The 12,490-nt window shown below is 46.3% G+C and overlaps 1 protein-coding gene across 5 annotated transcripts in view; it reads right to left on the reverse strand.

The window, feature by feature from the left end:
* Positions 1–12,490, reverse strand: part of LOC113580013 (mannosyl-oligosaccharide 1,2-alpha-mannosidase IC) — a 145,953-nt gene that overhangs the window by 71,218 nt on the left and 62,245 nt on the right. For all 5 annotated transcript variants that reach the window (XM_035525991.2, XM_035525992.2, XM_081719753.1 and 2 more), the window contains one exon: positions 8,405–8,501. In XM_035525991.2, coding sequence (XP_035381884.1) covers positions 8,405–8,501 — 97 coding nt within the window. The remainder of the gene's footprint in view (positions 1–8,404; positions 8,502–12,490) is intronic.

Genomic DNA, 12,490 nt, shown 5'->3' on the forward strand with positions numbered 1-12,490 from the left:
AGAATTCATTGTGCTCTCCAGACGTTCTGTGTCAGAGGTGTTGTCTATAATCTCAGCGATTTTACATGTATCACAGCACTTAAGTCAAGGGGTGGGGCCTCAGACAGAAGAGAAGCATCTGGTTGGACAGCAGGTTGTTAGCGCGGTGCTTACATCAGTGTGGACGAATGTCCCACATTTATCTCCTTAACTGCCTCATTGGGAGCACTAGAGAAGATGAATAGGGACAGCTACCCCAACCTTAAGCCAAAGAGGAGACCGCGTAAGGCATTAAAAATGACCATTTGCTTAGTTGTCATTTTTTTCATTTCAACTCTGGCTGGAGGCTAGATGTTGCCCTCCCTGTTTTGACCCTTTATTGGGGGATGTGGGTTATCTGCAATGCAAATGATAACACAGAGTGTTAACACGCGCAAAAGTCTTAATGCCAGGCCTCTCAGTAACAGCCACTGCTCTGCCTCTTCACAGGCCTGAGTGAAGAGCTTGGGGACAGGGTGAAATGTCAAACACGCTTTGCAGAGGAAGTGGCGGCCAGGGTAAAATTCAGCGTATTTATTAAAAACAGCTCAGAGCCGTAACTCAGCTCAACTTTACACCGTGCCGTTCAAGATTTGCTTTTACTGCTGGAGCTCTCAATATTAACAGCGAGAGCTAGGGACAGGACATAAAAGCCACATAAAAAGGGTTTTAAGACCTTCCGTTCATGTTGAGCCTGTAAATCTGGTTCCTAACGCCATGTGACATCACATGACAAATCCATCGGCAGTTTGTTTTCCATCCTCTCTCCAAATGGAAGTCCTTAAAATACCCAAAGATGAGTTTCCCCCCCCTGCATAAACAGGCTTAATTACTTTAACGACTTGTATCCACTTACTCCCTCCCCCTTCCACTCCCCTGCTCCGTGCGGAATTAGAGGGGCTCGAGGGTCTAAAGGTTGGAGCCCGTGGGTTTATTGCAGAGCTGTTTGCATTCAGGGAGGAATCTCTCCGAACACGGTTACCCCCCTGCTCTCGGAGTCTCCAGGGAAGGTAAGAAAAGCTAGAAGGGGAACATGGGAAGACGATGGGCTGCGGAAGGATCTGGAAAGAGGAGAAGTCCCCGAAGGACAAAATGTGATAAGATATAAGCTACAGGAAATTACAGGAAAGGAGAGGAGCACTTAGTGATAGACTCACTTGCCCACCTATTCAGGCCTGTATACTCCCTCCCTCTCTCCCTCTCTCGCTCCCTCACTCATTCACTCACTCCCTCATTCAGTTTTATTCTTTCAACACTGACCCCCTAACTCCCTCATCCCTGCTGACATTCAGTCACTCCATTCAGTCACTCCAGCACCCATTATCATACTGAACCCATGGTTCCCTACCTCCCTGCTAAGGTAGTTTCTTACTGGTTTTGGATGAAAAGTCAGTAGAGTCAGTCTACCCAGCGCCCAAACCAGGGCCAAAAGTGAAATCCATACAATGGACCCACTGTGTGGCTATGTTTGTGGTTTTGTACCTATTTGTGGGTATTTCTGTGGTTTTGTACCTATTTATGGGTATTTCTGTGTTTTTTTTTTTACCTATTTGTGGTTATCTTTGTGGTGGTGTACCTATTTGTGGCTATGTTTGTGGTTTTGTACCTATTTCTGGGTATTTTTGTGGTTTTGTACCTATTTGGGGTTATGTTTGTAGTTTTGTACCTATTTGTGGGTATTTTTGTAGTTTTGTAGCTATTTGTGTTTATTTTGTGGTTCTGTACCTATTTGTGGGTATTTTTGTGGTTTTGTGTCTATTTGTGGGTATTTTTGTGGTTTTGTACCTATTTGTGGGTATTTCTGTGGTTTGTATCTATTTGTGGGTATTTTTGTGGTTTTGTACCTATTTGTGTTTATTTTGTGGTTTTGTACCTATTTGTGGATATTTCTGTGGTTTGTACCTATTTGTGGGTATTTCAGTGGTTTGTACCTATTTCTGGGTATTTCTGTGGTTTGGTTTGCACCTATTTGGGGTTACACTTCACTCATTTCCATTAGCATTTCTTTTTCCATAAACAGCTTTGACTCCATTTACACAGCTTGATTTTATTTTGTTAATTCTTCCACTAAAATAAAATAAAAAAAAATTTAATTTCAGATACTTGTTTATTTATTTATCAATTTATTTTCAAGCATCACTAAAAGTGTCACTAAAAAGTGTCACACTGATGGCTATACTAAATACAGTTTCTCTTTTATGCCAATTTTATGTTTTTTGTCAACCCCTCTGCATCTTGCTCCACAGTCCCAGCAAAACATGTTAATTACTAAAACGTTGAAATTTTTTTTTAAAGATGCTAATGTTCAGTAATAGGAGGATCAACACACACCTCACGTTTCTGTTCACAGGTGACAGCTAACCTACAGCTCAGGGTCCGACTAAATGGGCCCTTTTGAGTGGAAAAAAAATGTGTTAGCCAAGTTCTAGTTAGCAGACAAATTCATGACAGTTTGAAGTCTTGCTTAGTCTGGAGATACCAGCTGCTCTGAGGTCAGTTGAGAACCAATCATCTCACTGCTTTTTGGGTACTGTATTGATGCAAGCTTTCACACAATATAGGCCATACTCTGCTGAAACATTACCACAATACTGCTGTTTCCACCTTTAATTTCATAACTGGAGATGAATAGCAAGGGAAAAAACCCCTACCAAACTTCTGAAACTTCTGACATCAGTGTCCTCCTAGCTCATCATAGCCCTGTGTCATGTCCACCCTATTGCTGGACAATAACCCAGCCTTTACCGTGCAGGTGGAGCCCAGTGTGGGCGGCTGTACTGTGCCTCACTGTTACTTTCATAGCTAAGCCTGCACACCTCTGAAAGTGTGTGTGTGTGTGTCCTTCACGCCAAAGATGCTTAAAGCATCTACATGGAGTTTTTGTCCATTTGAAGAATAGGACTACACTTAGCACCTTTCCCTTTTCACGAAGGAAGCCGGCATTTTCAAAAAAACGCTAGTGCTTGAGGAAACCTTTTAGTAAGTCTGAGGCGTATTAAAATGACCATCACCCCTAAAGCTTTTGAACCAACATCCTAGTTTATCCATAAAGCAGAATAGGACAGATACACTTCACTGATCCAGGCTCAGGTCTGCAGTGTTTATTTCTAAGGGCATTGAAGAAAGTGGTGAAAGGCAGCAGAAGAAATCCCACCCTAAGCCCCTTGTTTTCACCTATCGGGGGTGGGGTACCTGTACTGCTCTCCACTCGGAGCTGATCAGATGTGCTGGGCTCCACTGAGTGACAAAAGAAGACCTTCAGTAGTACAATACAGTTTAGTTTTAACAGTAAGAAAATTGATAAACTGATAAATTGCTGCACCGCTAATCTCAAGCAAAGAAGGAGTGAGGAGAGTAATTGCTGAGTGCAGTGAGTGGATGTCAATGCTGGTCGCTTGATACACGTGGTGAGGTGTTTAGCAGAGACCACCAAGCAGGTTAAGCTTGGTGTTATCCTGAGGCAAGGCACAAGCTTGTCTCGGTTTCCAACCTGGAGCCACGGGCCACTGATGAATGATGAATGGACTTAATCTCTTGATCCATGCACAAGGACTGCTCTCTTACCACGAACCTACGACTTAAGCTCAGAAAGCTAAACTCAGGGTGCTGAAAGACCCCGCACACACACACCCACACCTACAGTTCCGTATTTGGACTATAGTCTATAGACCCTGTAGTGAAGCCAGAGCAGGTTGCTAACATTGCGTTTTATTGTGAAGCCCGGTGCCAGAGCTGAGCGATGCCTGGCCTCTTCATTTCTAGCAGGCTAGATCTGGGCAGATCTTTACTATGTCTATGAGCCAGGGCTGCATGGTGAGCTTCCTCCTCTTCCTCCTCACTCAGCAGCACAGTAAGTTCTGCGTGGCCTGCGTGACCTGCTGTTCTCTCGGGCTGCTTGTGTTATAGTGCGCAGTAATGGAGCCGTGGCTCAGAGTAAACAGCATGGCCTCAGTATGTTGGGAGAATGGATGTGTGTGTGTGAGAGAGAGAGAGAGAGAGAGAGAGAGAGAGAGAGGGTGAGAGGGAGTGAGAGGGAGAGAGTGTGAGAGAGTGAGTGAGAGTGAGTGAGTAAGGCAGGGACAGACGGGAGAGAACATTAGTGACATAATAGAGACAGAGACAACAGAGAAAATTGTGTGTGTGTGTGTGTGTGTGTGTCTGTGTGTGTGTGTATGTGTGTGTGTGTGTGTGTGTGTGTGTGTGTGTGTGTGTCTGTGTGTGTTTGTGTGCATGAGCTGCAGTAGGAATAGATGCTAATAGATGCACAAATGTAAGATATAATGCAAGGAAGAAGAGAGCACTTCCTTCTGAGAGTGAGTGAGACAGGACAGAGAGGTGAGACAGGTCAGAGGTGAGACAGGACAGAGAGGTGAGACAGGTCAGAGGTGAGACAGGTCAGAGAGGTGAGACAGGACAGAGAGGTGAGACAGGTCAGAGAGGTGAGACAGGAGAGAGAGGTGAGACAGGTCAGAGAGGTGAGACAGGTCAGAGGTGAGACAGGTCAGAGAGGTGAGACAGGTCAGAGGTGAGACAGGACAGAGAGGTGAGACAGGTCAGAGAGGTGAGACAGGTCAGAGAGGTGAGACAGGACAGAGGGGTGAAACAGAATGGGGAGCAGGAGAAAGAAAATGAAGAGAGTGAAAAAGAACTGAAAAATGAGGTGATGAAAGAAAGAACAGATGAAAGGGAAACAGTGCTAGAGGAAGATGGAATGAAAGCATAATGGAGTGATTAGAGTAAGGGATGGCCGAAAAGAAAAACAGAAAGCAAATGTGTGTGTGTGTGTGTGTGTGTGTGTGTGTGTCTGTGAGGGCACGCGTGCTGGTGTGTGAGTGTGCTAGTGTGTCAGTGTCCATGGCAGAATCTATGCTACTACATCACTGCAGTAATGGAGCACACTACATGTCCTATTTCCAAACCTATTCACCTCTATCTCTCTATCTCACACACACACACACACACACACACACACACAAACCACCTGTCGACCCACCCACCATCATACCCTAACCACACACACACACACACACACACACACACACACACACAAACCTAGACACACTACTGCCTGGCCCCCGGCAGCTCAACCAACCATCCCTACACCCATACTCATGCATACTCAAACATCCACCCACACACTCACACACACTCCTGCTGCTGGATAGAAGTTTGTATAGCAGCCTCTGCTCAGACAACGTGTGCGCACACACTCACACTCACATGGTCTTGTATTACTATCTTTATGGGCCAGTACTATTTATTTTGTATTAGAACAGATAAACTGCATGGACAGAAGGAAATCTTTTGGTTCTTTGTGTTTCCAATAAAACCTAAATTTGCAATTTGTATTAAAAAAAATATTTAAAAATTACAATTTTGTCCCCACAGAAAAGTAAATACAAAGTTTCAACATGAAAAATTTAGGGGCGGAGAGCATGCCATCACGGGAAGGAGGCGCTCCTGCAGATGGAGGCATGACGCCGTGGTTACAGCATTGCGGCTGGGCTCTCTGCTGCAGGGCAGCAGCCTTCACGCATGCACTCTGTCCAAGACACCGCGATCAGACGCCAGGCCGTAAAATGTAAAACTCCACTCGACCGCCACTACAATGTCATTTTTGTCTTTTTTTAAAAGCACGGTTCGATGCTGTTAAGAACATCTCGTCTATGTCTAGAGTCTGTAAAATATTCAGCCCGAGAACTGCGGAGGGGGAGATAAAAGAGTTGCTCAGCGCTTGCAGATAATATTTGGCATTTGTGTTGTTTTTCCCGATTCCCAGCATCTGTGAGCGTGTCAGTTAAAGCATGGCACGTAACAGGAAGTAATGGCACACCACTCCCTTTGCTGGTGTTGCTATGCTGCACTTGTGATCAGCCAACTTTCTGTTTGCCTGGCTGTGGTTTCATACTGACGCACAATTCCAGCAAGGATTCAGAGAAAGAAAGGACAGACACAAAGCGATTGAGTATGGTGTTATGCAAAAACAAAAGGCAGGCCCAAAGACAGAGACCAGAGAGGGCTTCAGAAAGACAAGGAAGCAGTGAAAGAGAAGATAAGGAAAAGAAACAAGACAAATGTGAGAGATGTGCTCTCTAATTTCCAGAGCTCTAGGAGAGGAGTGACAGTTGGAGCATACTGGCACTGGTGGGGATGATGATGTTGGGTGGGGGTGATGACGTTGGGTGGGGGGTGATGATGTTGGGTGGGGGTGATGAGGTTGGGTGGGGGTGGTGACATTGGGTGGGGTGATGAGGTTGGGTGGGGGTGGTGACATTGGGTGGGGTGATGAGGTTGGGTGGGAGTGGTGACATTAGGTGGGGGTGGTGATGTTAAGTGGTGCTGATGATGTTGGGTGGGGTGATGATGCTGGGTGAGGTGGTGACGTTGGGTGGGGGTGATGTTGGGTGGGGTGATGATGCTGGGTGAGGTGATAATGTTGGGTGGGGTGATGATGCTGGGTGGGGGTGGTGACGTTGGGTGGGGTGATGTTGGGTGGGGGGTGATGTTCTACTGAGTTTTGCTCAGACTGACATGATTTTAAAGACTAGGCCAAGTATGCTTCTATTCTCTTGGCGCATGAGTCTACTCAACACCTGGCACCCACACACGTACACACACCCCCACACACACACACACACACACACACACACACACACACACACACACTCCTCTGGCCAGATGTTTCTCTCCTTAAAAGGCCAAAAGGAAGGTGTGAACACACAGCTGTCTTGAACAGGACCGTCAGCTCAGCCAGGTGCTGATACGTTTGGTCCTCCAGTTCAGGCAGGTTCCCATGGCTACATGAGTCTCGCAGTAATTAAATGGCTCATGGAGTTATATAGATTTGTAGACATGGATCTTAAGTCCCATGACTTACTGGAGCCACACCCGCTTTGCTAAAGACACAACCTATGTATATAAGATACCTCCCCCGGCTCGGCCTCCGTATGACGAAGCTGATTGGATAGTGTGCATCTCCTCGGACCTCTGCTCAGCCTCTTGAGCTGAAGAGCCCTCTAGTTCTAAACGACTGGAACCTTTCACATCTGTTGCTGACAGAAAGAATATCCCCAAACGTAAAATGTCGCGAGGTTTTCTGTTGCGTGCCTGAATGGTTTTGAACCAGTGACTAGTGTAAGCAAGCGTGGCGTTGTTTCTGGAGGGGTTTACCAAGCTCGCAGTACAGTGAAGATGGGCAGACATGCTACGATTCGCACCTCAGAAAACATCTCGACCGACGGCTATGCGACGGAATAAGGTCCGCGGGCTGAACAGGTCACTCGCTGTCCTCAAACGCAAACAGAAGACTTGCTTAAACGAATCCGGTGCTTAGTAAGTTTAATCATTAAAAAAATTGAACCAAGCCTCCTGCACCTTGTATTCATTTGTATTTTTACAGCTTTGGCATGCACGCATAAGGAACAGATTGAAACAGATTGTTTCTGTAAGTCACGCTGGACAAGTGCTAAATGCAGTAACTGTAAATATCGATGTTTAGTGCAAACCTGGCCAGAAAAAAAATCTTACATCTTACATCAAAATTCATCTTACATCTCTTGAATGTTTTTGTCAGAAATTCCGCGAAGCACAGTACACAGTCCGATATTCCACTCAACCTCATGACCTCAGTGTGACCTCATCTCTGAAAAGAGGATTACTGTACGTTTTAGGTCAGATGGGATCTGTGCATCAGAGCATCAGGCAGCACTGGAGTACAACAGCATGAAGTGACTGTAAGAGATGAGGTCACACCAGGGCCGCGGAGATGGAACGCAGCGTGGAGATTATGCAGAGCACAGCTGGTGTGAGCGAATCTCCCGGAGGCTGAAAGAGCCTGTTGATGTTCAGCACTGCCATTTGGACCTGGTGTTCCCCGAGTGCCGAGACACGCAGAGTCTTCACTGCTTAGTTCTCCAAAGTATGACTTATACATGCCTGGAGCACATGAAAGGGACGATCGGATTCCAATTACTCTAAAAATAAGCAGGAGTGTCAAAAACAGAGTCGCGGGCGTTAGCTGCGTTCCTGGCGGGGGGACGCGGCGTGTCAGACGCTGCAGCAGCAGTTAAATGCCACTCCGTGACACTTGCCAGTGAAACGTTGCGTGCGTTCGGGGGGGGGGGGGGGGGGCTGTCAGGCAGAACAAACTGCCGCCAGCGACTGACATTAATCTGTGCGATCCATGGAACAGCAACGTCTCGCAACCTTCAGCCCGGGACTCTCGGCATCTCCACCGATGACTGTAGTTGAAATGACGTGCAACGTTCTCCAACGAGATAAACACACACGGGAAGCTTTTGGTGGGCTCTTTGGGGAGACGGGAATCGACAAGAAAGATCCGACACGCTCCCTAGAGGGGGTTGGGGGGGCATACAGTGCTACTCACCGAACATGTTCCCGATGTGGCCATTTCGGGTCAGGGGCCTGAGCTCGTTTTTACCCCAGGCATACTGGCGGTAGTTGTCCCACGCAAACTTCATCATCTGCAGAAAAACAAAACACAAACATGAAATCAGCACAGCTGAGAGTCCAGGGCATGCAGCACGTGTCATTCCAGTGCACGAGACTGACCACTGGGGCTGGCTTTGGTCACAGCTGTTCAGTATCAAACAGCAGTTTCATACACACATTTGAGCCAATAGCAGTTTGATACACACACTTGAGCCAAAGGTTGACGGATGGAACACGCACAGCGTTTGGGAAAACACCATATCCATCGCTTAGGCATTGATAAAATAATATGGACGCTACCGTAGCAACCACCACCAACATCTGCAGAGCTGTCTCAGCTGTACCAAAGGAGTTATGCATTCACTCAATAATGTTATGAAACGTCTATATGTGCTACCGCGTAAAAGCCCAATCCAGACCCAAATCCTCCAATGAAATTCCAACATTGTGGTGGCAGTTGGCTGAGAGGCCAAACGAACCAGATGAGACTGTTCTAGAAGCTTCCCAGCAATGTCTTACAAAAGGAAGGCGCACCAGCCCAGTAGCTGTGTGCTCGGCGCTTAAGGCCAAACACTGCCACTGCCTTCCAAACCCTGCCCTAGTGCCCCACCACTGTGAATAAACAGCACACTTGCTGTGGTTTGCTGGATGATGCCGGATTAACGTGCGCTAGGCTTTAGTTACTGGACAGCAGCCCTTCCCATGCACAGATGGCTCTCCAGGGGTGGGCGTCGCTTGTGGAAAATTCTTGCTTTGTTGTTCGCTATCTTCTTTCAAAGCATAAAACACAGCAAAGAGCTGCGAAGGATGCAGGGGATGGAGAGCAGAAAGGGGGAAAAAGGGTTTAGTCATTTTTACATGAGAGGAGCGATCCGGCATCATCTGTCACAGCCAGCAGCCAAACACGGATATAATTATCCCCTCAGTAAGACCACCAGCACTGCTTGTCATTAATCACACCAATCCACAAACTGAAAGCACTAATCACATGCAGGCGCACACACACACACACACACACACACAGACAAAAGACTTTTGTCTCCAACTTGCACAACAAATGCCATGAGGATATCTGCTCATGCATGATATTGTTGTTCTTATGTTATACTCCTAACGCACAGAAATAAAAACTATAAAACAAGCCGACAGAACAAGACAATAGCACATGCACGCCTTAACCGCTTTCAACTTCTGCCTTCATCTTTCCAAACAATGCGGTTAAATTGGACAGTTCCGCTCCATAATGGAATAGAACGGGTCTGTTTCAGAGATAAATCAGCTAAGAAGCTCAGTCCTCTAGTCATTTGAGGAGGCAATGCAAAGAAATTCCCAGCAGTCCGAGCAGCCCTCTGCTCCGCTGTTTATCGTGGAACCCCGTTCCAACTGCTCTGAAACAGGGACAGCGATGACAGCAAGTGTCGCTCCAGCACGGCTCAGGGCCGGGCGACGGGTCTGGAGGCCAGGAGGCTTTACTGGACAAGATCTTTGTTGAGAATCATGTCCACATCTCCCTTGTCCCTGCTGGTATTTACACCCTTCCGCGCCTGTGACTCCCCCCCCCAATCTCTGCCAGGCAGCCTTAGCTTGGGGGTTCTACCATAGAGGCTTACGACACCTGCTGCAAGCACAGCTTCAGCGAGAGCAGGAGAGAGAGGGAGAGTGAGAGAGTGTGTGTGAGAGAGAGAGAGAGAGAGAGAGAGAGAGAGAGAGAGAGAGGGAGGGATTCGGGCCTAGCTCTATCAGCGAGGCCTCCCTCTTCTCGAGGTGGAAGGCCACCATTTACGCGGGATGGGTTCCATCAGTAGGAGGTAATGAAGGTCTTCGGAGATTAGACTGAATGAACATGGTACACTGGGTCGGCAACAACAGAGCGCGCTAGCAACCACTGTTTTACAGTACGCTTAGAGAGAAATGAGGATGCGATATGGCCTCAGGCACTGAACAGCATAGGGACCGTCCAGAGAGAGAGAGAGAGAGAGAGAGAGAGAGAGAGAGAGAGAAGAGAGAGAGAGAGAGAGAGGGGTAATGTTACACAAGCTTTGGGTTTCGTTTTAAGCCATCCCGAGCGATGTGTCTCTCTTGAAAGCCAGACTGACGTTACTCCCCAGGGGGTCCGGAGGAAGATAAAAAGGTATTTAAAGGGAGAAAAAGCCTCTCTAAATAAATGCCGGGTTTTTTTCTTTTGTTTTTGTTTCTCTTCAAATTTCATGTCCACTTTATCTGCGTGGATCAAAAATGCGTCTGATAAGCGTGAAGTGGGTGAGGCAGGCAGGCAGAGGAGTGCTGTTATCCTGGAGAGATCTCTCCTCACAAAGCACAGTGAGCAGATGGCCTCCATGGCTGCCGCTAATGTCTTTTGCGTCCGAAAGTGATTTAAAATTTTATTTTAGTAAATTTCATTACCTTTTGGACGATCTGAGCTATACAATTTTGGAATTTTGACTTGTTTTTCAGGGATGTTGAGATACAGCACCAGTCAAAAGTTTGGACACACCTGATTTTTGTTTATTTTTTACTATTTTCTACTTTCAAAAACCAGGAAGGTGTCAAACCGATGAAATAAAACATGTGATTGTGCTTTGACTAACAAATATTAACTAAATTATATTAACTATAATATTATAACAAATATTAACTATAATATTAAATATCTCAGATTTAAGTAACTATCTTATACTGTGGTGACAGCTCTGTACACACTTGAAGATTATTTGCTGAGGGTTAATCTAAAACTGTTTGTGTACTGTTTGTGTGTGTGTGTGTGTGTGTGTGTGTGTGTGTGTGTGTGTGTGTGTGTTAAAAAGGAATTCATATATAGGCTAACACCTTTCCCAAATTATATTTGTCTTAGACACAAAGCATAACCCATTACATTTAATGGCATTATTACTATTAAAAATTCCCATTCAGTCAGATGTATCCAAACTTGGAACTGCTACTGTATGTTCAACTAGAACAGACGCAGAAGCAGGGGAAAGACTGCTCTATGACGTTATTATACACATATAGGGACCCGGTAATAAATGTTTAGCCACTCCCTGCAGTGTTGGTCTCGAGTCAGACATTCAGGGGCTTGACCCTAAACCTCTGACGGTCAGGAAAGAGGAAGCACAAAATTGCCGCCACTAGCAAGCCTCCACTCTTTCTACTGCAGAACCCACCTTCTGGAGCTCTGGTTCTACAGGGACAGAGATAAATGCAACATACTTGAGTCTATTCTGGCAATCCAATTCTCCCAATCCTTCCTCAGCTGGAATCCGGAGGAAGAGGGAGTTCAATGCGAGAAGAGCAGGAAGTATGAGAGGATGAAACACACACAAACACACACACACACACACACACACACACACACAGAAACACGTGCATGTGCAAGTATAGCGCAGCTTCATTAAGACCTCAACATAAAACATGAGAGCACCAAAGGTCTTGATATTGTCAACGACAATGAAATGATGAGCAAAACAGCCACTAAAAGCGCGAGGGCGTGTTTTTCCCGGCTAATGAGAGACCCTGCTCTCCTGCCTAAGTCTGTGGGGGAACGCGCTCGTTATACAGCTGCCGAAAAGGCTTCTCTCTGCACCAGTCCCGCTCTGACGCATCTCTGGACGAAACCTAGAGATCGTGCCAAAAGAAAAAAGAAATACGCAGATAAATGGACCAAGTGAGTCCCCAGTGCGTCTCACGCACTCCCCAAGCCTCAGCAGGGAACAGATCCCTACACAGCGGCCTCAGTGGAGGGGGCTGGACCACAGCCTTCCCCATCTCCCAACCTTAAACCAGCCACGGAGCAGATTTACCCAGCAAAGGACCAACAGACCTGGAGAAAATAAAATACAGTAATAATCAAATAGGTCTCTGCTTTCGAACACTAAATGTAGGAATGCCAAAATAATGAGATAGCAAGATTGAGTGACCTTCATAATGAAAGTCTGAACCAAGTTTCTTCTACAGGTTTAGTGTTTGAAAACTGCACAAGAAAGTAACAAAGACCTGAATATTTTATAGAATATATACTATATAC

Source organism: Electrophorus electricus, chromosome 1 (genome assembly GCF_041902795.1).
Source record: "Electrophorus electricus isolate QZ-2024a chromosome 1, ASM4190279v1, whole genome shotgun sequence".
NCBI classification, from domain to species: Eukaryota; Metazoa; Chordata; class Actinopteri; order Gymnotiformes; family Gymnotidae; genus Electrophorus; species Electrophorus electricus.